General features: G+C 32.5%; 1 protein-coding gene across 1 annotated transcript in view; it reads left to right on the top strand.

Annotated features, from left to right (window-relative positions):
- Positions 1 to 25,807, top strand: part of LOC127714480 (ribose-phosphate pyrophosphokinase 2) — a 28,788-nt gene extending 2,981 nt beyond the window's left edge. The window contains exons 2-9 of the mRNA XM_052220538.1: positions 5,538 to 5,721; positions 9,843 to 9,941; positions 11,680 to 11,804; positions 12,164 to 12,337; positions 15,881 to 16,040; positions 19,045 to 19,140; positions 21,757 to 22,674; positions 23,402 to 25,807. Of these exons, the coding sequence (XP_052076498.1) occupies positions 5,538 to 5,721; positions 9,843 to 9,941; positions 11,680 to 11,804; positions 12,164 to 12,337; positions 15,881 to 16,040; positions 19,045 to 19,137 (835 nt within the window). The 3' untranslated portion in view covers positions 19,138 to 19,140; positions 21,757 to 22,674; positions 23,402 to 25,807. The remainder of the gene's footprint in view (positions 1 to 5,537; positions 5,722 to 9,842; positions 9,942 to 11,679; positions 11,805 to 12,163; positions 12,338 to 15,880; positions 16,041 to 19,044; positions 19,141 to 21,756; positions 22,675 to 23,401) is intronic.
- The last annotated feature ends 279 nt before the right edge of the window (positions 25,808 to 26,086 follow it).

Below are 26,086 nucleotides of genomic sequence, written 5' to 3'. Positions count from 1 at the left end.
CAACATAATTGTTTATACTGCGTAATCATAATTATGTGATAAACTGGCATGATTGATTTGAATTCAAATATTTCATCATATCAAAATAATATTATATTTCTATATGAAATCTTAATATAAATATTTGACAAAAAAAATATTCCAATAAATGTCTCATCTTATGAAAATTGTATATTTAAATAATCGTTGAGGGCACACTTTTTTACCGTCCACCTTTTATATTATAATAAAATCCATAAAAGTTATGTATTACAATTCATTTATATATTTATATATTTTCATCCCTTATAAATATTTTTTAAATTGGGGCCAGATCTACTTGGGACGGTTTGACTTGGGAACAGATCAACATGAAAGCGTGACTTGGACCTGTGGCTACCATGCTTACAGGGAAAAAAACTTGTGGGTGACCAATTCAAGGTTGTCAAAAAACCTGTCAATACCAGTATATTGACAAGGCCTGTGGTAAATACCTGCTAAAACTGGTCAATACAAATTTGATAAGACAACAGTTAGCTTTTTTAAGTGGGCCAGGAGGATTTTGCAAATGAATATTCACGTCGGTTTGAGCTGAAAATAAATAACAAAGCATTGGATAAGATGGAAATAAATATTTTGCACTACAAAATGCAGGAAACAGTTGTGTACAAAAGTGAAAGTCAAAGCCACAGAAAAAAGCAAAAAACTGTGTAGGAACAGATTAAAATGAAATCAGTTGAGAAGCCTATTTTTATGCCCCGCCGTAGCGGTGGGGGCATTAAGTTTTACCCTTGTCCGTCTGTACGTCCCAAAGTTGGTTTCCGTTCTCTAACTTGAGTTTGCCTCAACCAAATGTTATGAAACTTATACACAATGCTTATTACCACAAAACACAGATCAAGACTGAATTTTGGTGGCGTCACTTTAACCGTTCTAGAGTTATGTCCCTTTATAAATGGAAAAATTACAAAATTTTTAGTTTCCGTTCTCTAACTTAAGTTTGCCTCAACCAAATGTTATGAAACTTATACACAATGCTTATTACCACAAAAAACAGATCAAGTTTGAATTTTGGTTGCGCCACTTTAACCGTTCGAGAGTTATGTCCCTTTATAAATGGAAAAATTGCAAAATGTTTAGTTTCTGTTCTCTTAGTCAGGGGTACTACTTGTACAAGTAATCTTTATTTACTTGAAGAAGTAAATAAAATATACTTATACAAGTTAATTATATTGTTAGAATAATCTCCCCTTAATTTTCTAAAAAATTTACTTGTATAAGTAAATTTTTTTTACAATCCCACAAAAATTTTCAAGTTTTGAGATGTAAAATCATGCCTTTAACAATTTTTCTCAGGTTAGCTCATAATTTTTGATAAGAGTTCAATGTTTCATCTCATTAATTCAACAAAGAAACTGATTGAGCAAAGATCTTAAGTATTTGCGCAAGGCCTTCAAAAATTGCTCCTTGGGGGCTTGTAAATGAGCAGTGTTCTAAAGATAACAGACAAATGAGATTTTCATTGTCCATGAAATTACACTTAAATGAATAGTAAAGCCATCTGCAAAGGACAGACAATTCAAAATTCTGTTAGAGCAAAGAAGTTCTAAGAATTCAAGAAAAGAAGATAGGATGACTTTTTTACTAGTATAAGTAAAAAAATCTGAATGTCTAAGGGACATAACTAGGCCAAAAAATAATTTACTTATACAAGTAAATAAAATACACTTGTATAAGTATCCTTCAAATTTACTTATATAAGTATATTATAATTACTTCTTCAAGTAAATAAAAATTACTTGTTCAAGTAGTACCCCTGACTGTATTACTTAAGTTTGCCTCAACCAAATGTTATGAAACTTATACACAATGCTCATTACCACAAAACACAGATCGAGTTTGAATTTTGGTGGCGTCACATTAACCGTTCTAGAGTTATGCCCTTTTAAAAATGGAAAAATTGCAAAATTTTTATTTTCTTCTTAATATCAAGTAATTCTTAAAATTGGAGTTATCTTCCTTTGTCCATGATTATAGTTGAATCAACTACAATCAATGCTTTATACAATGCATTGTTTAATTTTGACTTCCACTGATAAAACACAGATCAAGTTGAATTTGGGTAGTGTCACTTTAACCATTATTGAGTTATGCCCCTTTATGAATCGAAAGATTGCAAAATTTGTAGTTTCCATTTTGTAACTTAAGTTTGCCCCAACCAAACATTATGAAACCTATACACAATATTCATTACCACAAAATTATGATCAAGTACAAATTTTTTGTTTCTGTTTTCTAACTTTAGTTTGCCTCAACCAAATGTTATGAAACTTATACACAATGCTTATTACTACATAATACAGATTAAGTACAAAATTTGGTGGCAACACTTTTACCATTCTTGAGTTATGTCCCTTTATAAACATAGAAATTGCTGAATTTTTTAGTTTGTCTCAACCAAATGTTATAAAACTTATACACATCCGTTTTAGAGTTATGCGTGTTTACAAATAGAAAAATTGCTAAATTTCTAGTTCCTGTTCTCTACTTAAGTTAGCCTCAACCAAATGTTATGAGACTTACACACAATGCTTATTACCACAAAACTCAGATCAAGTTCAAATTTGGGTAGCGTCACTTTTACCGTTCTTCAGTTATGTCCCTTTATAACTATATGATATGCAAGCAGGGGCATCATCTGTGTCCACATGTGGACACTATCCACATTTATTTTTTATCCTTCTTTCTTGGAGACGCAGTATTTATTTTGTTTTTTTTTTTCTGTGTCGAGTTTAGAGAATCTGTCTGTTGAGAAGTTGTATTTATTTTATCCTTTTTTCTAGCATATCATTGAGATTGGAGAATCTGTTCATGGAGAAGCAGTATTTATTTTATCCTTTTTTCCAGTGTTTAGATTGGTGAATCTGTCTTTTGAGAAGCAGTATTAATTTAATCCTTTTTAGCTCACCTTGCCTAAAAGGCCAAGTGAGCTTTTCTCATCACTTTGAGTCCAATGTCGTTAACTTTTACAAAAATCTTCTCCTTTGAAACTTCTGGGCCAAATTTAACCAAACTTGGCCACAATCATAATTATGGTATCAAGTTTGAAAATTGTGTCTGATGACCTCGTCTGCCAACCAACATGGCCGACATGGCTAAAAATAGAACAGGGGTAAAATGCAAGTTTGGTCTATTATCTTGAAAACCAATATGAATGGAGAAAATCTGTCTGAGGCAAAAATTTTCGGAATTAGGAGATCTACATATTGTCTATTTACTTCAATCTGTCAGATGATTTCTGATAGGAGTTATTGCCCTAAGATGACGAATTTTACCAATTTTTTTCATGTATGACTAATATCTGAAAAACTATAATAAGATATGCCCTTTAATGATGATTATTATTAATTTTTTGCGTTTTTGCCTAATATCTGAAAACACTACAATACATATAGATGCATGTGTAGATAGAAAATTAAATCACCAAAATTGATCAGCAAGACTTGATCTACAAATAAGTCAAATAGCCAAAATCATCAGTCGACCTCTTGTAGGAGGACTTGCTCTTTAATGACGATTTTTTGTCGAGCCTGCGACTTTTGTCGCAGAAAGCTCGACATAGGGATAGTGATCCGGCGGCGGCGGCGTTAGCTAACTTCTTAAAAGCTTTATATTTTAGAAGGTGGAAGGTCTGGATGCTTCATACTTTGTATATGGATGCCTCATGTTACGAAGTTTCCGTCAGTCACATGTCCAATGTCCTTGACCTCATTTTCATGGTTCAGTGACTACTTGAAAAAAAAGTTCAGATTTTTTGTAATGTTAGATTCTCTCTTATTATAAGTAATAGGATAACTATATTTGGTATGTGCGTACCTTGCAAGGTCCTCATGCCCGTCAGACAGTTTTCACTTGACCTCGACCTCATTTCATGGATCAGTGAACAAGGTTAAGTTTTGGTGGTCAAGTCCATATCTCAGATACTATAAGCAATAGGTCTAGTATATTCGGTGTATGGAAGGACTAAGGTGTACATGTCCAACTGGCAGGTGTCATCTGACCTTGACCTCATTTTCATGGTTCAGTGGTTATAGTTAAGTTTTTGTGTTTTGGTCTGTTTTTCTTATACTGTATGCCATAGGTCTACTGTATTTGGTGTATGGAATGATTGTAAGGTGTACATGTCTAGCGGGCAGGTGTCATCTGACCTTGTCCTCATTTTCATGGTTCAGTGGTCAAAGTTAAGTTTTTGAGTTTTGGTCTTTTTTTCTAATACTATGTGCAATAGTTCAACTATATTTGGTATGTGCGTACCTTGCAAGGTCCTCATGCCCGTCAGACAGTTTTCACTTGACCTCGACCTCATTTCATGGATCAGTGAACAAGGTTAAGTTTTGGTGGTCAAGTCCATATCTCAGATACTATAAGCAATAGGTCTAGTATATTCGGTGTATGGAAGGACTGTAAGGTGTACATGTCCAACTGGCAGGTGTCATCTGACCTTGACCTCATTTTCATGGTTCAGTGGTTATAGTTAAGTTTTTGTGTTTTGGTCTGTTTTTCTTAAACTATAAGCAATAGGTCAACTATATTTGTTGTATGGAAGAATTGTTAGCTGTACATGCCTGCCTAGCATGGTTCATCTGACCTTGACCTCATTTTCATGGTTCATTGGTCAATGTTTAGTTTACTTGGTTAATGTTAAGTTTATGTGACAGTTGTAATAAAGCTTTATATTTAGGACTATCAACATAATATCAATGATTAGTAAAGAAGGCGAGACATTTCAGCGTGTGCACTCTTGTATCAATATTTTACTCTTTTGACTACTATCTTAAAAACTATAAAAGATAGATAAACACTTTTTGAAAATAGCAAAAACGATCAGCAAGACAAGATCTACGAATCAGTAAACAAATTTGCCGAATTATTGGTTTACTCTTAACCATGTTAACAGGAATGATTGCCTCAATTGATTTTTTTTTTTTTACCTTTTTTGTGTTTGGGGTAAAATCTAAAGAAAATAGAGAGAAACTGCAAACAGAAATAATCATCAGCAATACAAGATCAACACAAAAAAAAGATTTTGTCATGAATTATATTCTAATCCACAATGTATGAGAAGGTCCATTGTTGAAGATGCTCATAGACCTAGGTGAGGGACACAGGCTCTTTAGAGCCTCTAGTTTTCCAGTGTTGAGATTTGAGAATCTGTCTGTTGAGAAGTTGTATTTATTTTATCCTTTTTTCTAAGTGTTGAGATTAGAGAATATGTCTTTTGTGAAGCAGTATTAATTTAATGCTTTTTTCTCTATTGTTGAGATTAGAGAATTTGTCTGTTGGGAAGCTGTATTTACTTTATCCTTTTTGTTTCAAGTGTTGAGATTAGAAAATGTCTGTCAAGAAGCCATATTTAATTTATTTTTTTCAGTGTTTAGATAGGAGAATCTGTCTGTTCAGAAACAGTATTTATTTTACCCTTTTTTTCCACAGTGTAACTGTTGAGATTTAAAAATCTGTCCATGGTGTAGCAGTATTTATTTTTCCTTTTTTTTCAGTGTTGAGATCGGAGAATCTGTCCGTGGAGAAGATGTGTACATTGTACAGAGTGGTTGTGACGAGGTGAATGATATGTTGATGGAATTGTTGATCATGATAAATGCCTGTAAGATAGCATCTGCATGTCGTGTCACAGCTCTCATTCCATGTTTCCCATACGCAAGACAGGATAAAAAAGATAAAGTATGAATTTTAAATTCAGTGTTAATTTTTATACGACCGCAAAAACATTTTGTGGTCGTATATTGGTATGACATTGGCGTCGTCGTCATCGTCCGAAGACACATTGGTTTTCGCACTCTAACTTTAGTTTAAGTGGATGGATCTCTATGAAATTTTACCGTAAAGTTCAATACCACAAAAGGAAGGTTGGGATTGATTTTGGGGGTTATGGTACCAACAGTTTAGGAATTAGGGGCCAAAAATAAGCATTTTTGTAACTTCCAGACATAACTTGTGTGTTAGAGTATGGATCTCTCTGACATTGTACCACAAGGTTCCATATCACAAAGGGAATGCTGGGATTGATTTTGGGGGTAATTGCCTTAAAGTTTTAGGAATTAGGGGCCAAAAAGGGGCAAAAAACAAGCATTTTTCTAGTTTCATGACAATAACTTGTGTGTAAGTGTATGGATCTTTCTGAAATTGTACTACAAGGTTCCATATCACGAAGGGAAAGCTGGAATTGAGTTTGGGGGTAATTGCCTTAAAGTTTTAGGAATTAGCTATGGGGGCCAAAAAAGGGGTAAAAAACAAGCATTTTTCTAGTTTCATGACAATAACTTGTGTGTAAGTATATGGATCTTTCTGAAATTGTACTACAAGGTTCCATATCACAAAGGGAAAGCTGGAATTGAGTTGGGGGTAATTGCCCAAAACGTTTAGGAATTAGGGGCCAAAAATAAGCATTTTTCTAGTTTCCAGACAATAACTTGTGTTCAAGTGTATGGATCTCTCTTACATTGTACTGCAAGGTACCATACCACAAAGGGAAGGCTGGGGTTGATTTTGGGGGTAATTGCATCAAAATTTTAGGAATTAGAGGCCAAAAAGGGGCAAAAAACAAGCATTTTTCTAGTTTCAGGACAATAACTTGTGTGTAAGTGTATGGATCTTTATGAAATTGTACTACAAAGTACTATGTCACAAAGGGAAAGCTGGGTTTGAGTTTGGGGGTAATTGCCCTAAACATTTAGGAATTTGGGGCCAAAAAGGGGCCAAAAAACAAGCATTTTTCTAGTTTCCAGACAATAACTTGTGTTCAAGTGTATGGATCTCTCTGAAATTGTACTGCAAGGTACCATACCACAAAGGGAAGGCTGGGATTGAGTTTGGGGGTGATGAATCATAAGGGGGTTCAAAAAATTTAGGGGGGGATTTTTTTTCCCCTTTTTTTCCTTTTTTTTTCTTTAAAATTTTCCATTTTAAATTGGTTATTTCTGATTTATATATAAAAGCAAATAATAATGATATGGTTTGAATAGGTAAATTAAAATTTTTTAAGTCCTTAGACCACATTCATTCTGTGTCAGAAACCTATGCTGTATCAAATATTTAATCACAATCCAAATTCAGAGCTGTATCAAGCTTGAATGTTGTGTCCATACTTGCCCCAACTGTTCAGGGTTTGACCTCTGCGGTCGTATCAAGCTGCGCCTAGTGGAGCATTTTATTACTTCTGAAAAGTTTAATTCAAATGGAAGGAATAAATCAGTTTTTCATTACTATAAGTTCTGAACATACAGTGTATTTATTTGGGCCTGGGTGCCTGAGTTGTCTAAGTACCGGTAGTATATCTACTGTGCTTACTAGCTTCAGCCTGTCAACACTTAGATCTGCTGTGTGGAAATGTGCTTTAGACTTAAAAAACTTTTGTCTAAAATGATTGACCTTTTTCCTGCCCAATGGTCAGTGGTTCTCTATGGGTACCAGGGTTCTAGCTAAGGCAAGTCCATGAGTCCTGGACTCATCAAAATTTGCCTGGACTCATCATTTTCAAAACTGGTGAGTCCAAAGATGCATCAAGATTGAAAAATGTTGTATCAACTAAGCACACTTATCTTAATTATATAGCAAAAGTTATAAAGTAATCTAAATTTAATGTCATTTCCTTGCTCTATTTTGTCATGGAGACTGAATTAATAAATTATATTGCAATCAAATTTCTTCTTCTGACTGTTGGGACTCGCCATGGCCAAAAATGACAAGTCCTTGGACTTGCCTGCCAAAAATCCTTAGTGAGATACCTGGGTACTCAGGTTTTCTTTACTAATATAAACCGGCTGCCATGGAATAGTGAAGAGTGATGAAAGTGGTGTCAACAGTAACAATCAATCATATTTATTCATTCTGGGAAAGTAGAAGATTATCCTTGTAGTAGTATTTCCATTGAATGGAATACTTAAATGAATTATTTCCTGGCATTCTATGAACATCGTTCAAAAAGTCTAATAAAGTGACAAAATTTTTTAAATGACTTTGATAAATGGTTGAAAATTTTAACATTCTAACCACATACTTGTTTTGTGATGAGATTACCATTTTAGATGACCCATTCGTGAAGTGATATTTTACTTTCCAGTTTGACCATTGAAAAAGGATAATCATCCCAATCGGATTAGGAGACAGTTGAAAGATTGATTTGAAGTGGGTCTCATTGAGTTGTAAGTGTGATGCGGGATTGACAGATTTTTTGTAAGCGTGACACATGAAAAGTCAAATTATTTTGCGTGAAAAAGGGAAACGAAGTTGGGCGGGACATGTGAAATTACAAGCGCAATTATTACAATGCTAAACGGGATACAGGATTCTGACAAAACAATAAGAGGGATCCGGGATCAGACCCCCCCCCCCCCCCCCCCCCCCCCCCCCGAATGAGACCCCCTTTGAAATGTGAAAGATCTTTATTTTATCATTATAAGGATGAAGGATGGTAGCAAAATTTAAAAAAAAATGGTAGTCATGGAAATGGGAAACTCATTCAAAGACTATGTTAAGTTATAAAGGTTTTTTCTCCCAAAGTTAAAGTGAACGAAATAATATATCACTTACCTGTACTTCATTATGAATTGAGAAGACAAATATTATCTAGTGGACAGTTTTTATGTACCTGCTACATTAAATGGTCAGTTTTGTTAACGAATATTTGTGTCACCTAACAGAAGTTCCTCTGGAAATTTTGTTATAGACAATGCTATAATATCTTGTTATGTTGGAACAAGTATTCTATATTAAATACTGAATTATTTGTTCCAGTGGAAATAACATTACAGAATATTTCTTCCACTTGGAACTTATATTATGAAGCAATTTCATGACAAGTTTTACAGATATTTATAATAATTTGATAATAACATGAAAAAAAGTCATGTATAACTAGTACAATATAGTAATTTGTGAAACTGAAACATTAAGAAATAATGCTGTACTAATAAATAATTATAAAAATATATTAAGGTTTTTTCCATCACTATAGTAGTCCTGTTATGGAGGCCCCATTCAGCAAAAGTTTGGTCACAATGGCCTGTACCTGTATTTCTGATTTTTTGGTAAAATGCCTGTTGTTAAGTTTAACATTTAGATCCATTTCCCAGGAGCATCTTGTAGCTCAATGATATTTCAACATGTAGTCTTTTTGTTTTGTACAACACTGTTTAACAACATTTGGTTTACTGTGATCACCAAGTGTTTAAAGGCTGTGTCTGTGTCTAAGAGACACTATACTTAGACATTGTATGGTATATGGTATAATTACTGTTGAGACAATTTCACATGAATCCTTGTTATTGGTTTGTATTTGGGTGTATCGGTGTTCCCACTGTCTGTATCTATCTGCTCAGCTCTTCATAAAATTGCATATCATGGCTTTGTGACATCAAATGCGTTAACTCAGCCTAAATAACTTTGACCTGGACATATATAATCCGATAAATTGATCATCAGATTTTCATCATTTTTATATTGTAAAATATCAATATGCAGATAACCTGATAACTGGTACATATATATACTCCTAATCTCAAATATAATATGGAATGGTATTACAACCTTTAATGCTGAAAAATACATAGAATAGTATTAACACCGACAAAAAAGCCATGAAAAAGTGCGGGAGTTTCTTGCTGCATTGAAGACCCATTGGTGGCCTTCGGCTGTTGTCTATTCTATGGTCGGGTTGTTGTCTCTATGACACATTCCCCATTTCCATTCTCAATTTTATGATGAAAAAAATTTGAAACTACAAAAAAGTTACTCATGCTATGATATTAACTTTCATTGTGTATGCATTTATCCTTGTATTTCAGAGCAGAGCTCCTATATCTGCCAAGTTGGTAGCCAATATGTTGTCAGTAGCAGGTGCAGATCACATCATCACTATGGACTTACATGCTTCTCAGATTCAGGTTGGACACATTTTTTGTAACATTTATTGGTGATTGCTTATGGCAAATATGAAAAGAGGGACTATGTTTAAGGGGTCATTATGACATGTGGGTGTATTTGTTTATAAGATTATTTTTATACGACCGCAAAAAATTTGCGTTCGTATAATGCTATCATGTCATCGTTGTCGCCGTCGTTGTCCGAAGACACATTTGGTTTCCGGACAATAACTTTAGTTTAATTGAATGGATCTCTAAGAAATTTTACCAGAAGGTTCAATACTACTAAAGGAAGGTTGGGTTTGATTTTTGGGGTGATGGTACCAACAGTTTAGGAATTAGTCTCTGAAATTGTACATTTTTCCTGAAGAGAAAATAATCTTCAAAATTTCAAAAAAAAATTGAGGGGGGTTTCAAAAAGTTTGGGTGAGGATTTTTTTTTATGCCCCCGCCATAGCGGGGGGGCATTAAGTTTTACCCTTGTCCGTCTGTACGTGCGTATGTACGTCCCAAAATTGGTTTCCGTTCTCTAACTTGAGTTTGCCTCAACCAAATGTTAGGAAACTTATACACAATGCTTATTACCACAAAACACAGATCAAGTTTGAATTTTGGTAGCGTCACTTTAACCGTTCTAGAGTTATGCCCCTTTATAAATGGAAAAATTGCAAAATTTTTAGTTTCCTTTCTCTAACAAGTTTGCCTCAACCAAATGTTATGTAACTTATACACAATGCTTAGTACCACAAAACACAGATCAAGTTTGAATTGTGGTGGCGTCACTTTAACCATTATTGAGTTATGCCCCTTTATAAATCGAAAGATTGCAAAAATTTTTAGTTTCCATTCTGTAACTTAAGTTTGCCCTAACCAAACATTATGAAGCCTATACACAATATTCAATTCAACAAAACTAAGATCAAGTACAAATTTTTTGTTTCCGTTTTCTAACTTTAGATTGCCTCAACCAAATGTTATGAAACTTATACACAATGCTTATTACTACATAATACAGATTAAGTACGAAATTTGGTGGCGACACTTTTACCATTCTTGAGTTATGTCCCTTTATAAACATAAAAATTGCTGAATTTTTCGTTTCCGTTCTCTAACTTTATTTAGTTTGTCTCAACCAAATGTATTAAAACTTATACACAACCGTTCTAGAGTTATGCGTGTTTACAAATAGAAATATTTCTGAATTTTTAGTTTCTTTTTCTCTACTTAAGTTAGCCTCAACCAAATGTTACGAGACTTACACACAATGCTTATTACCACAAAACTCAGATCAAGTTCAAATTTGGGTAGCGTCACTTTTACCTTTCTTCAGTTATGTCTCTTTATAACTATATGATATGCAAGCGGGGGCATCATCTGTGTCCACATTTATTTTTTCAAATTTTTTTTGGGGGTTCATATTTTTTTCTTCAAAATTTATGAAATTTAAATTTTTTTCATTTATTTTCGCTCTGCCAAGCATTTTATTAAAATAATAAAAAAAAGTACAGAACAGAACTTTTAAATTATCTGTAGATATGGTGAAATATAGTGCATATCAAACTCCAGTACTTTCTTCTCTTGAAAAGATGTGAAATTTTTATGCCCTTGCCGCAAGGGGAAGGGGGCATTAAGTGTTACCCTTGACCTTCTGTCTTTCTGTCAATCCTATTTTCGTTTGAAAAGCAAGCTTGAGAGGGGGCATTCGTGTCGTCAGACGCATTCTTCTTTTATTTTACTTGTTTTATCATTTTCTTTACAGGGTTTCTTTGACATTCCAGTTGACAATTTATATGCAGAGCCAGCTGTCATTAAATGGATTAAAGAAAATATTCAAGATTGGAGAAACAGTTGTATAGTTTCCCCTGATGCTGGAGGTGCAAAAAGGTAGGATTTGGGGAAATAGCATCATATATATATCAACTATTGTATATGATAAACTGCCAGTACTGCATTTAATAGCACAAACAAGAACTTTTAATGCATTCCAGTTTTTTTTGTTATATGAATAGCATTATAAGGGATGATGAAAAAGTTACCCCACCTGCTGCTGTTGTTTTAAGCTGCTTTTTCAATAAAATGACTCTAGTAAAGAACACTGAACCATTACACATTTTCTTCAAATTATTGAATGATCACAAAAATTAAAATAATAAATTGGCTGAATGCTATATTCATCAGTCTCTGTCGCTTGTGTTTGTAATTGATTTTTTTACGAATAATTTAGAAGCCATTTATTTTTACAGGGTAACTTCTATGGCAGATCGTCTCAATGTTGACTTTGCTTTGATTCACAAAGAACGTAAAAGAGCCAATGAGGTGGCATCAATGGTGCTCGTTGGTGATGTGAAGGACCAAGTAGCTATTTTGTTGGATGATATGGCTGATACTTGTGGTACATTCTGTCATGCTGCTGAAAAGTAGGTTGTAAGATAATTACTATAGGACATTTATTTATAGTGCAAAATATAATGTCTTTGAAAAAACTAACAAACAAAAAAACTACATTTAGAAACTGGGAATAGGGATGAGCATGCATTTGGAATAGGACTTGCAGAGAAAAACTTTTCCATGAAAAATGATCTTTGAAAAATTTCAAAAATTCCCAATAAAAAACTGCTACAAATGGTTTGATCCTTGTGTAAAAATTTATGTTTCAGCATCTAATTTTATACAAAATTAAATTAAAAGACACCAAGATGTGTACTTTTTGTAAACTTGGTGAAGAAACCATCGAACACCTTTTTTTTGAATGCCCAATAACTTTTCAATTGTGGCAGTCTTTTTCAAATGCAGTAAAACTTTTTTTTGTAAACTTTGTTCTTAACAAAGAGAATGTGTTTCTTGGTTGCAAACATGAAAGTTTATTACTGAATCTGTTAGTCATAATTACAAAAAACTATATATACAAATGTAAATTAAATGAAACAAAACCAAATATGGTTGGGTTAAAGAATAGAATAAAGTTTGCCTCAACCAAATGTTATGAAACTTATACCCAATGCTTAATTACAACAAAACACAGATCAAGTTCGAATTTTGGAGGTGTCACTTGTACCGTTCTAGAGTTATGCCCCTTTACAAATGGAAAAATTGCTGAATTTTTCGTTTCTGATCTCTAACTTAAGTTTGCCTCAACTAAATGTTATGAAACGTATACACAATGCTTACTACCACAAAACTCAGATCAAGTACAACTGTGGGTAGCGTCACTTTTACAGTTCTTGAGTTTTGTCCCTTTATAACGTTATTTGCAAGCGTGGGCATCTTCTGTGTCCCTTGGACACATTCCCCATTCATTAAGGTTCCCAAACGAAGTTTGGGAAGACTTATTCTTCTTCTTCTTCTTCTTCCGCCGCTTTTAAATTTGAACTTGTCCGCACCCGTTCTCCAAAACCGCTTGTCAGATTAACTTAGGGTTTCACAATATGTTAGACTAACATGTCTAGTGGTGCAATCAGGGTTTTGTTTGTGCAATGGGGTTTATAACGGGGTACTTTGAGGGGCAAAAAGAAAAGAGGGTTTTACTATAGAACCCTATGGGATTTTATTTTTTTAAATTTTCAAATGATTATAAATTGAAAACCATTTGTGATAGACACAATCTTTTTAATTGAAAATGAAAACCATTTGTGATAGACACAATCTTTTTAATTGAAAATGTTCTAAATGATAAAGCCCATTAAATGAAATACAGGGTTAGTCCCCAGGGGTCACCCCCACCCCCTGCCATTTAAGAAAGTTCTAATACCTTGTAAGTGGTCAAGATCCCCACCCCTAAACCATATATATTTTGGTTTGTCATGCTAAGATGGTTTTAATGATATACAGGGTTAGTCCTCAGGGGTCATCCTGACCCCCTGCCATTTGAGAAAGTTCTAATATCTTGTAAATGGTCGAGATCCCCACCCCTAAACCATATATATTCTGGTTTGTCATGATAAAGCACATCAAATGAAATACAGGGTTAGTCCCCAGGGGTCACCCCCACCCCCTGCCATTTAAGAAAGTTCTAATACCTTGTAAGTGGTCAAGATCCCCACCTTTAAACCATATATATTTTGGTTTGTCATGCTAAGATGGTTTGAATGATATACAGGGTTAGTCACCAGGGGTCATCCTGACCCCTTGCCATTTGAGAAAGTTCTAATATTTTGTAAATGGTTGAGATTCCCACCCCTAAACCATATATATTCTGGTTTGTCATGATAAAGCACATCAAATGAAATACAGGGTTAGTCCCCAGGGGTCACCCCCACCCCTTGCCATTTAAGAAAGTTCTAATATCTTGTAAGTGGTCAAGATCCCAACCCCTAAACCATATATATTTTGGTTTGTCATGCGAAGATGGTTTGAATGATATACAGGGTTAGTCCCCAGGGGTCATCCTGACCCCCTGCCATTTGAGAAAGTTCTAATATCTTGTAAATGGTTGAGATCCCCACCCCTAAACCATATATATTCCTATTTGTCATGTCTCGAACATTTGAATGACGTATAGGGTCAGTCCCCAGGGGTTCCCCCCACCCCCAATGTTCCAATATCTTGTAAATGGTTGAGATCCCTACCCCTAGACCATATATATTCCTGATCGTCATGTAACGAACATTCGAATGACGTATAGGGTCAGTCCCCAGGGGTTCCCCCCACCCCCAATGTTCTTGTATCTTGTAAATGGTCGAGATCCCCACCCCTAAACCATATATATTCTGGTTTGTCATGCCAAGATGATTTGAATGATATACAAGGTTAGTCCCCAGGTATCACTAATGCATATAACTTTACTGGACCAAACCAATTTTCACTGGACGTTGCCCAATGTCAGGCGACCCTTGGAATTACGAATTATGGGAGCTTCGTTTGGGAGACTTCGTAACAGCATCCTGTTACAATCATTTCTTGTTCTTTATTAAAACATCAATTACTTTGTCAAACCTTCATTGAATGATATGAAAGTTGGATAGAAGCTTTTTTATGAACATTTAAGCAGCACTTGCATATATTATTATTAGAGTATATATTACCGAGTTGATACAATATTCCAGTGCTTGATTTTCCTGACCTTATACCAAGGTTTCTTAATGGTTAATATAATAAGTACACATAAAAAAGTGATGTTTAGACATTCATTTGATGTTTGATCATCTTAGTTAAATAGATTAACAGTTTTGTAAAAAAATTTATACAGCTCCAAAGGAGAGAGTTGCTCAATTAGCGCTGTATCACATTTCTGTTCAATTTTTCCCAGCAACTACAAGTCGTAGCTTTCTTGATATACAGCAACAAGCTTCATCTGGTTATGTCCAGGGCTTCCAAAAAATATTTGAGCCAACCGGACATTGTATGTCTTATGGTATGCAGATTTTAATCCCTTAAGACTTCGTAACAAAAGAAAATAATGGTACTCAGTTGATTCATATAAACAATGATTGACATAAAAACGATGTTAAACTTGACTTTGATATGAAATCGATGTTCTGACATAAACTGTTAAATTGACAGTACATTTGACAGTACATCAATCGAAGTGGGCAACATCAGCATATTAATATCTGCCTAAGACTCTTTATTTGTGCAAAATTACGTTGTTAAAAACTTTACTTTCGTTTTTTTAAAAGCACTTTTTCGTAGAACTGGATGTTGACTTGACAAAGTAAAACACGGACCCAAGACAGAAATGTAAAATCTGTGTACATTTTATAAGCATGATTGGGTTTAAGTTGCTCTTCCCGTTATTTCTTCAAGAAATTATTCTCGTTAGATAAAGGTATCAATGATGATTTTAGCATTTTTGGAGGAATTCAGATCATATACTGCATTTCATGCTTTCAGTTTCTTAAATGCTCTAATTTCTGTTTGCTTAAAACTTGTATCTTTAAAATGTCGTGCACATATATTAACTACAAAATAGTCATCAGTATTGACCAAGGGTATAATCATTAGGTTTTTCTGATTGTTTTTAGATTGATAGAAGCTGGAGCCAGCAAAGTATATGCCATCTGTACACATGGAATATTTTCTGGTCCAGCCATTACACGCATCAATGAATCTGTGTTTGAAGCTGTAGTTGTAACCAATACAATACCTCAGGAAGAAAGGCAAAAACAAGCACCAAAAATTCAGGTACACATGTACAGTATAAAATTAGAAAAATAATTGTTTAATTTTGATTCCTTTTTGAACAGATTTCTATTCTTGAAAAACCTTGAAAACTCTTCAATTTAGAGTAGGCTTGTTGGCTCTAGAGTTACATAGTGTGTTAAGGTCAACAATTCACAAACAGTCACCGCAACATACAACCATTTGTAAACTATTCAAATCTGTGCTTGTTGTATATGTGTGAAACAAATTTTGCTGATTGTTACTTTGTGAGTTTGTAATAATCTCTAAATAAAGAAAGTTGTGTGTGCTTTAGTATTTTTGATTGTTGAGCACTGGACACAAATGCTACACTCAAATTAAGCTACTGTGGATTCCAGGCATGGGGCGAATTACATTGCAATGTAATGCATTATATTACAATTACTTTGACCAAACCATGCATTATATTACAATAACAATTACATGCATTTATCAAAGTAATGCATTATATTACAATTACTTTTGCAAAGTAATGCCTTGAATTACACATTACATTTGAAAATGTTATTAGTGAATAGAAAAATTAAACATTTTGAAAAACAACTAGAAATCACAAAAGATTGTAGCATATGCAGTAACTGTTCCATGAATTGAATATAAGTATACATGTAAAAAGTCTATTTAATTTGACTTTTACAATTTTTAATTATTTTAACTTAATGTTGACTTTACTTTTATAAATATATTTTTTGTTGTTTTTTTTTTTAATTTTAAACGAAATATTTAATTACTGTGAATTACTTCCCTAATTATAAAATAAACATAGACCTTAATTAATGAACAATTGTCTAAATGGTGAACATATTGATTGTTAAACAAACTAATTAGTGTTTTATAACAAAGTTTAATTATCTTTTATTTAAGCAAAACAAAGATATTATTTGATCTTATGACAACAATACAGCTATGCTTTTCAAATATCAATCTTTTTATGCAGGAAAATGTATGAAATAAGATGAAATAAAGAATATATTCTAATGATTAACATATTCTTAGTTAATCAAGAAATCTTAAATTTGGTTTAGTTAAAACTCCAACAATATGTTAAAGATGTAGTATGTGAAAAAAGTAATGACATGTAATGCCATGTAATGCATGAAATTACACAACTTTTTGCTAAAGTAATGCATTATATTACAATTACATGTAATGCACAAATTGCTGCATTACACATTACATGCAATTACTTGGAAAAATGTAATGCATTATCATGCATTACAATTACAAATTTGCATTACCCCATGCCTGGTGGATTCATTACTATTTGTTGGATACCAATTTTTCATTGATTTCATTTGTGAATGTGAACCACGAATTCAAATGTCCAATGAAGAAAAATTTTTCTATAGGCTTGTAGGCAATATTTGACAAAACTATGAAATCAAATATCCACGAAAAGACATTTTTTCCTCAATCCACAAAAATTGGTACCCACGAAAATAAATGAATCCACAGTATCAAAATTAAAAATGTGAGTTTATGGTTTTGTGACACATGTCCCAATGTAATTTTCACAATAATAAAAAAATACCCCATAAGGTATCTCTACCTTTTATTTTAGTAGTCATAACAGGCATGACAGGTAGGGTAGTTATCTGAATATTTTACATGAATATATTATTATAATTCCCATTCATTATCCTCATATAGTTTTCAAGATAAATATCAGTCAATTTTGTGTACATGTATAGCTTAATATCCAGTATTCAAGCTTATGTCAAGAATGTGACACCATTTGGTTATACTTGAGCACACATATATATCAATAACTCTAGGTAAATAAACTCATAATAGATTCATGCATTAAAATTGTAAGATAGTCAAAAAGTGAAACAGATTTTTGGTTGTATGTCAGTTATGTCAGAGTACAGATATATCAATTATTTGAGTTGAGGGCTTGAGGCTGTCATGAGTGTACACATATTTTGTTTTTATTAGTCCCCTACCAACGAAGTCGAAGGGGACTTTAGGTTTGCACTCTGTCCGTCTGTCTGTCCGTCCATCTGTCCATCCGTCAGTCCGGCAAATCAGCTTTCCACACTTTTTTTCTTAGTTCTTGAAGATATTGATTTGATATTTGGTATATAGTTTTGCCATGACAAGTTATAGATCAAGTTCGAATTTTGTTCTGGTCTGATGATTTAGTCCAGAGTTATGGACCATAACTCTGGACCATATCTAATGTTAGAATACTATGTTAAACCATATTTCTGTACAAAGGGAGATAACTCATTTTTTAAAAGACATTCTTTGGTAAATTATTTGAAGAATTTTTTGGCAGGTTTGTTTGTTATTTTGTATAAACTAATTTTCTGAATGCTATATATATATATATATAAAATTATGAAGTGAAATCCTTTAATTAGATAATAATCTATTTTTATTAATGTATATATTACATTACATTGTGTAGATAAAAATTGTTGACATTTTATAGATAAGTTACAAATCTATATTAGTTTCATTTTATAGATAAGTTACAAATCTATATTAGTTTGTGACAAAAGAAAAGAAAAAATATTTGGAACTATTAATTATATTTGATTATAATTTGAAAATAGATATACACTGTATTACATCATATCTAATTTTCGAGAACTATTAATTATATCTAATGTTATAGTGTTTTCCACATTTTTTTTCATCATGCTTGAAGATATTGATTGATAATAGGTATAGAGTTTTATCATGACAAGTTATACAGATCAAGTTTGAAATTTTGTTTCGGTCTGATAATTTTGTGCAGAGTTATGGTCCTTAGATTTGAAAAATTCACTCATTTAATCAGTTTTCCACACTGTTTTTAGTCATGCTTGAAGATATTGACTTGATATTTTCTTATTGTTTACAGTTTTACACCATGACAAGTTATATAACAAGTTAGCATTTTGTTCCAGTATAATGAATTTTTACCCGGTAGGGGACTATGTATTGCCATGCAATACTCTCAGAATGCTTGTTTAAACTTATTTGTGTTTTTCTTCAGTGTATAGATATATCCATCATTCTAGCTGAGGCTGTGAGAAGAACACACAATGGAGAATCTGTCTCATATTTGTTTAGTCATGTACCATTATAACAGGTAAACAATATATACTAATTATACATACAGTCAGCTTGCTTTATAAGGCATTATACTGGCTAATAACTTCATACAAATGTCAGTACCAAAGATCTGTGGACAAGCATTAAGAATATCACATCATTTTTGTCTCGCCTTGACAGTGAAAAAGCAAGACTTAGGTATGCTGTTTCTGACAGCGTTGGCAGCTTCAATGTATTATTTTGTGATTAGGTCAGTTTTCGTGGGAACCATAAGTGGTAGGTCAATGATATTTTGTATGCGGTTGTATAAGCATCGGCACATTTCATTTCCATGGAGATAATTTGGCCCCACCCCCCTCAGTCATGGTCTATTGACTTTGAAACTTTTGCCTACTTAGCATGTATTACTTTAAATTCAGAAATTATTGCGTGCATTTATTATTGTGATGTTGTTATTTTAGACTAAAATGCAATTTTAATTTTTGCGATATTGAGAAAAATCCTGTTTAATTCATATAAAAAAATTTCAAAATGCGAGTTTAAATTATTGCGATTATTACCCTGTCGCATTTTCGTAATAATAAAAACATCGCAATAATTTCTGAATTTACAGTACATGTAGTTTGTGATTAGGTCAGGTTAAGGGAATCACTAGTGGTAGGTTAATGATATTTGGTATGCAGATGCATAAGCATTGGCACATCTCATTTCCATGAAGATCATTTGGCTCCAACCCTTCAGTCATGGTCTATTGACTTGAAATGTTTTGCATAGTTTACATGTTAAAGTTAGTGATTAGATCAGTTTAAGAGGAACCACTCATGTATAGTCAATGATAGTATTAGCATTTGAAAGTCTTCTTTTCCATGGAGATTATTTGGCCCACCCCTTATCAAGGTTCATTGATTTTGAAATTTTTACATTGTTTACAAGTTAAAGTTGGTGTTTAGGTTAGTGTTTAGGGAACTACTTATCATAAGTTAATGGTATTTGGTATGCAGTTTTATAAGCATTGGCATTTCTCATTTCCATGGAGATTATTTGGTCCTGCACCTTAAGCCATGGTTCATTGACTTTAGATGTTTTGCATACAGTAGTTTATATGACTAAATATTGCCATTTGGATTCAATATTTGCATTATTCTATCAAAATTTCAAAGAGGCGAGACAAATCTCTGTGTCAACAGTTCATTGTATATATAATTGTGTTATTAAGGCTATCTTATAGTTTAGTTTATATTTCAAGATTAACAAAGATTGACAATGCAATATAAAGGGATGGTGAATTTTCAGGGAGTTCATTTCTAGCATTGAATGTACATTGCGAAATTTTGACAAATAAGAACAATTCCTATGTACAATATTCTTATCTTCAATTCTGAATGATCGCATTGGTGGTCTCCTGGTAGCGTGTTTGCCTAGAGTGCGGGAGGTAGTGGATCGAACCCCGGCCAGGTCAAACCAAAGACTTTAAAATTGGTATTTGAAGGTCGTACTTTGACCTATAATGGTTTACTTTTACAAATTGTGACTTGGATGGAGAGTTGTCTCGTTGGCACTCATACCACATCTTCTTATATCTATTTGCTGCTTCTCCGCTAAGCACTTGGCATTAAGGAGTAAGAGCAAAGACTGGTTAGCTCCGAGTCAGAATAATGTGTCCGGGTAAGGTGACATGTCTTCCTGCGGATTGTTGTGAACTAGTACGTTAAAAATTCAGCTCAGTGTGTCGGTCTAGTACAAAGCAGGGCTAAATTTCATATTACATTAACATGTTCTCGTTCTGAATAGAAATGAAAGTACAACATTTTCCTGGTAACATGTTTACTACCGTAGTTTATAGTAAGGTAAATGTCCGTCCCATGAATTAAACAAAACAGAAAGTATTAAATCTATCAAAATAAAATCCTTCACAAGACATTAACCTGTCAGATGTCACTTTTTTATGCCTTCAAACTTCTTGTGCTTAAGGAAAAGCTTTAAAGATAACTTCATTTTAGGGGGGTTCAATATGTAATATATAGACATAATCAACAGCCTCTCCAAAATAGGTATGATTGACATATCTTTTTTTTGGATGACACTTTTGCTCATATCCAAATTCACCCAAAAAGTATGTGTATAAAGGCCAGTTTAGGTGAGATTTATGAATTTTATATTGATATTGGTACAATGACATCACAGATGACAGTTCTGGACATAAGGCTAAAAATGAAATTTAGATTGTTTGATGTTGCCTACCCACCCACCTAAAAAGCAGCCAACCAGAAAAATTTTATGAGACAAATTAGTTCAAGTTTTTTTTAAAGATTTTTTCCTGCTCTAATGTCGTTTTTTTGTTTGATGTTGCCTACCCACCCACCTAAAAAGCAGCCAACCAGAAAAATTTTATGAGACAAATTAGTTCAAGTTTTTTTTAAAGATTTTTTCCTGCTCTAATGTCGTTTTTTTTGTCTAAAACATGTAACTTATGAACTTATGTTGTTGGCCAAAAAAAAAAAATTTCCCTACCTACCTACCAAACCATTCAAGGCACGGGGAGGCAACATCAAACAAAGAATTTTGGGTTGATATAGGTGTGATATTGAAAAAGCCATATGATATTCTTTCTGTAATAGTAACATAACTATTAAAGTAATTATTATGATTTCAGAAGAAGCACAGCATCATGTTGTTGTCATTTTGAAGACTTCACAAGTAAATACATCATATTAATGAACAGATTGTTATCAGATCATGTTTAATTTCTAAGAGGATTCTATGTAACTACTGCAAACATTTAGATTTTCAATTCTTCTTTTTTGTCTCGCCATGCGAGACATAGATATTACTATCCGGCGGAGGTGGCGTAAACTATTATATAAAGCTTTATATTTCAGAAGGCAGAAGACCTGGATGCTTCATATCTTGTATGCAGATACCTTATGTTACGAAGTTTCCGTCTGTCATATGTCCAATGCCCTTGACCTCATTTTTCAAGTACTATTAGCAATAGGTCAATTATATTTGGTGTATGGAAAGTTCATAAGTTGTACATATCTGTCTGGCAGGTATCATATGTCCTTGACCTCATTTTCATGGTTCATTGGTCAATTTTAAGTTTCTGTGTATTGGTCTGTTTTTCAAGTACTATAAGCAATAGGTCAACTATATTAGGTGTATGGAATGATTGTAAGGTGTATATGTCTTGGGTTGATATCATCTGACCTTAACCTCATTTTCATGGTTCATTGGTCAATGTTCTAAGTTTTTTTTTGTTTTGGTCTATTTTTCAATTATCATAAACAATAGGTCAACTATATTTTGTGTATGAAAAATTTTTAAGGTGTATATGTCTGTCTGACAGCATTTATCTGACCTGAGTTTCTGTGATAATTTTAGTTAAACTTTTATCTTTAAGACTTTCAACATAAAATCAATGGTCAGTAAAGCAGGTGAGACATTTCAGCGTGTGCACTCTTGTTTATTTTTTTTTATTATGTTTATTTGTGAAATTGTTTTCACTTGATGTACATACACAAAACCTTGTTATTCAAACTTCAGTATGTTTTGAGATTGTAGAATACTTAAGGTAGCACAATACAAAGATTTTATACCTTCAACTCCCCAGTTTTAAAATGCTGTAACTTTCTTTATAATGCTTGAAAATTTATAAAAGTGGTATTTATGGATAGCTAACAGATTACTCTTTCAAATTAATGCAATGTTAGTATTATACAACAATTATGTAATTAATTATAGTTTTAACTGTGTCTACAAAATTTTACAAGAAATTTCCACTTTCAATTGAAATTAGCTTCTTCATGGATACCCCGAGAGGGTTGATTTTATAATATGTTGTTCCTAGAGCCATTATCTACAAAAGGGTGTCTCAGATTTTGGATAGAATGTATAGATCAAATTTTACACCTAATCAAATAATCTCTACTTTTATGTGGTAAGGATGTTTACACTAATTACAGATTTATGAGAGAATGGAATATGATAGCGATAATTTGAGACACCCTTTTGTAGCTCCTGCTGTGTTGATTAAGATAACGTTAAAATTTCTTGTGTAGTTATAGAGATGTCAGAGCTAAATTCATTCAAGTGAACTGACCAAGATTTTGCCATTAATTGCATAATAATTGATCACATAATGATTGCATAACAAAAATATTGCATTCATTTAAAAGATTAATCTTTTATCTATCTATATATACCTCTTTTATTAATTTGTATGCAGTCATAAGAAAGTAACATCATTTTAAAGGTTGGAGATTGGAAGTAAAAAAATATTTGTATTGTGCTACCTTAAGTAGGTATATATGACAGAACAACTGTTTCCATAGAAAATATAAGGTGTTTCCTTTGAAAATGCAATTTAAGATAAAAATTTCAATTATAAGGATGTTTGCTACTCTTGTTTTTGACTTTTTATTAGAAATTCAGAATCCTCTAGTTTGTAAAGCCAATAAAATAATTCCTGCCAACCCCAACTTTTCTTTCCATAATTTTATGACGTATAGTTTAAAAAGCCATTTTTTATCCTCGCGACGGGGGCATTGAGTGTGACCCTTGACCGTCGGTCTTTCCGTCCTTCCATCTTTCTGTTCGTCCGTCCCATTATCGTTGCAAGGCTTGAGTGGGAGCATTCATGTCCTCAGACACATTCTTCTTTTATTTAAATCTTATAATATCTTTTTTATTTTTTCATAGTTTTAGGAAGATAAAAGGTACCAATGTTAAATGTATGAACAATATAGAGAGAATCATTTCCCACCAAATTTTCAACTGGTTATATCTATAAAAAGAAGAAATGAAAAAACAAGGACACAGACCTTTCATTTTTTATGCTTTTTAAGTTCCCTTATTTATACTATGAATTTATAACAGTCTTTTAAAAAGCTGGTTATTTTGGAACAGAGGAGCGAACATCCTTAAGAAGATTCTAGGTGATTGTGATGTAAATCAGTATATTTGGTTTTATATAGTGCTATTGTTGTTTATGTTTCAATCTACTTTATAACATGTTTGACATGTATTTAGATGAGGATGTTAAAAGTCATAGAATTACACAATTTTCAAATGTTGAAGAAATGACTTGATTGAGAAGTTACTTATAAAGACAACTTCTTTGAATTAATAATTATATACTGTAATTTATTAATGCGAATAATGCAACTGGTTGAGAATTACATTTTTGATATCTGTTACATATATCTGTATGCAATTTTTCCTGAAATCACAATAATTAATCTAAATTTTGGTTGATCATGTCAAAATCGCAATAATAAATGCTCACAATAATTTCTGATTTTACATTATAAGTATGTGAATTTATTAAATCAATATGAGAAATAATTGAAAAATATGCCTTCTTACTTAAAAACAAGTTTTTTTCCCCCATAAGAGACTAAATGTTTGCATGTGTTTATTTGCATTGTATTTTTATTTGTTAAATCTTTATACATCATACTATTGTTCTTCTCTAGGACCATTTTAATTAGATGCACCTCACATTTGTCTCATTAAATTAACGATTTGTTTTACATTCCATTAAAAAATAACCCATGACACTCTAGTAATAAAGACCAAGACAAAATTGTTCTCTAAAACGGAAATTATGTTCTGTGTCAACTAATGGTCACTAGAAAAGAGTGTATTACTTGTGGTTAGGATAATTGGGAAAATAATCAAATTTTTGGTCAGGTTATATATTTCTGTATGTTTTATGCATTTTAATGCATAAAATTGTCAGATATTGTGTGATTACAATGAATTTTTAAAGAAAATCCACAAAGCCAGAATTACGTGTTCAGATTTATTTTGTTGGTATGAATAGTTTATCATGTTAAAACTTTGCACTTTTGAAATTCATATTTGTTGACCTTTGAAGTGTCATTTCATTTATACATTGTGTTGTTGTATGATATGTTTTGTTTTCCATAAGTAAGTCTGTATTTAAAAGGTTATTATGTATTAATTTTAAGAATTGAATTTTGTGATAAGATATTTTTTTTATTTAGAAGAGTACAAGTTTTGATATTACATTGTATAATAAAGACAAACAGAAATAAGACAGGGATCAAAATACAGTGATTCTAAGTCTAATGATAGTGGGATTGCAATATAAAATAAGCACCTAATGAACTCTCATGGTTTCTTGGAAAGGGATTTAAGTTTGGCTAGTTCTGGAGTCTGAATCTCCCAGGATTAAAATTCCTGGAAATAGTCCATTACATCAAGTAAAAAAGTTAATTGTTAATAAATAGAATATCAATTTGTACATTAAACATGTTTTTATAACTTGATATTATCACATGGTAAAAGTTCAAAAAAAAATAGAATAGATGTACATGTATAAGGTTGTAACTGTTTTCATACCCTTGTTTATTTTTTAATACTAGCAAAGACAAAATATTAAAAAAAAAGTTGGTTTGTAAATTTTTTAGAATTATGAGATCAAAATCGTAATTATTATAGCATATGAAATACTAACATTTTTATTAAGAATGATTAACATAAAGATATTTGTTATGGAAATAAGTGCTAGATTGTGCCAATCAACGATGATTATACATAAGTGTGATAAGATAATGTATTGTAACCTGGAATTTGTTTTAACGGATATGATCAGTTTAAATAGGGTTTGGACCTCATGTAATTATGTTTTGAAGTTCATGGATTCCCATGTTAGAAATAAAATTCTTCAGCAATGATAATATATCTTTTTCAATTTGCCTTTATTAGTGTTCAGCAATTACCATACCTAGTTAAAAATAATTTGGGCCATGTGAGCTTATGCCATCACTTGGAGTTTGTCTTTGTCGTCCATAATGATTTTCTAGTTTGTACTTGCAGTTTGAAAAAAAAAGTAAAATCACAAAAATACTGAACTCCGAGGAAAGTTGTATACATGCTATAATTTTTTTCTGGAAGAAAGGAACAATATGTATCTAGCAAGAATGACCTAGAAAAAATGCTTTCTGTTAGCTTTTGAA

Source organism: Mytilus californianus, unplaced genomic scaffold (genome assembly GCF_021869535.1).
Source record: "Mytilus californianus isolate M0D057914Y unplaced genomic scaffold, xbMytCali1.0.p SCAF_9, whole genome shotgun sequence".
NCBI lineage: Eukaryota > Metazoa > Mollusca > Bivalvia > Mytilida > Mytilidae > Mytilus > Mytilus californianus.
This window is presented reverse-complemented; position numbering and strand designations above follow the sequence as displayed.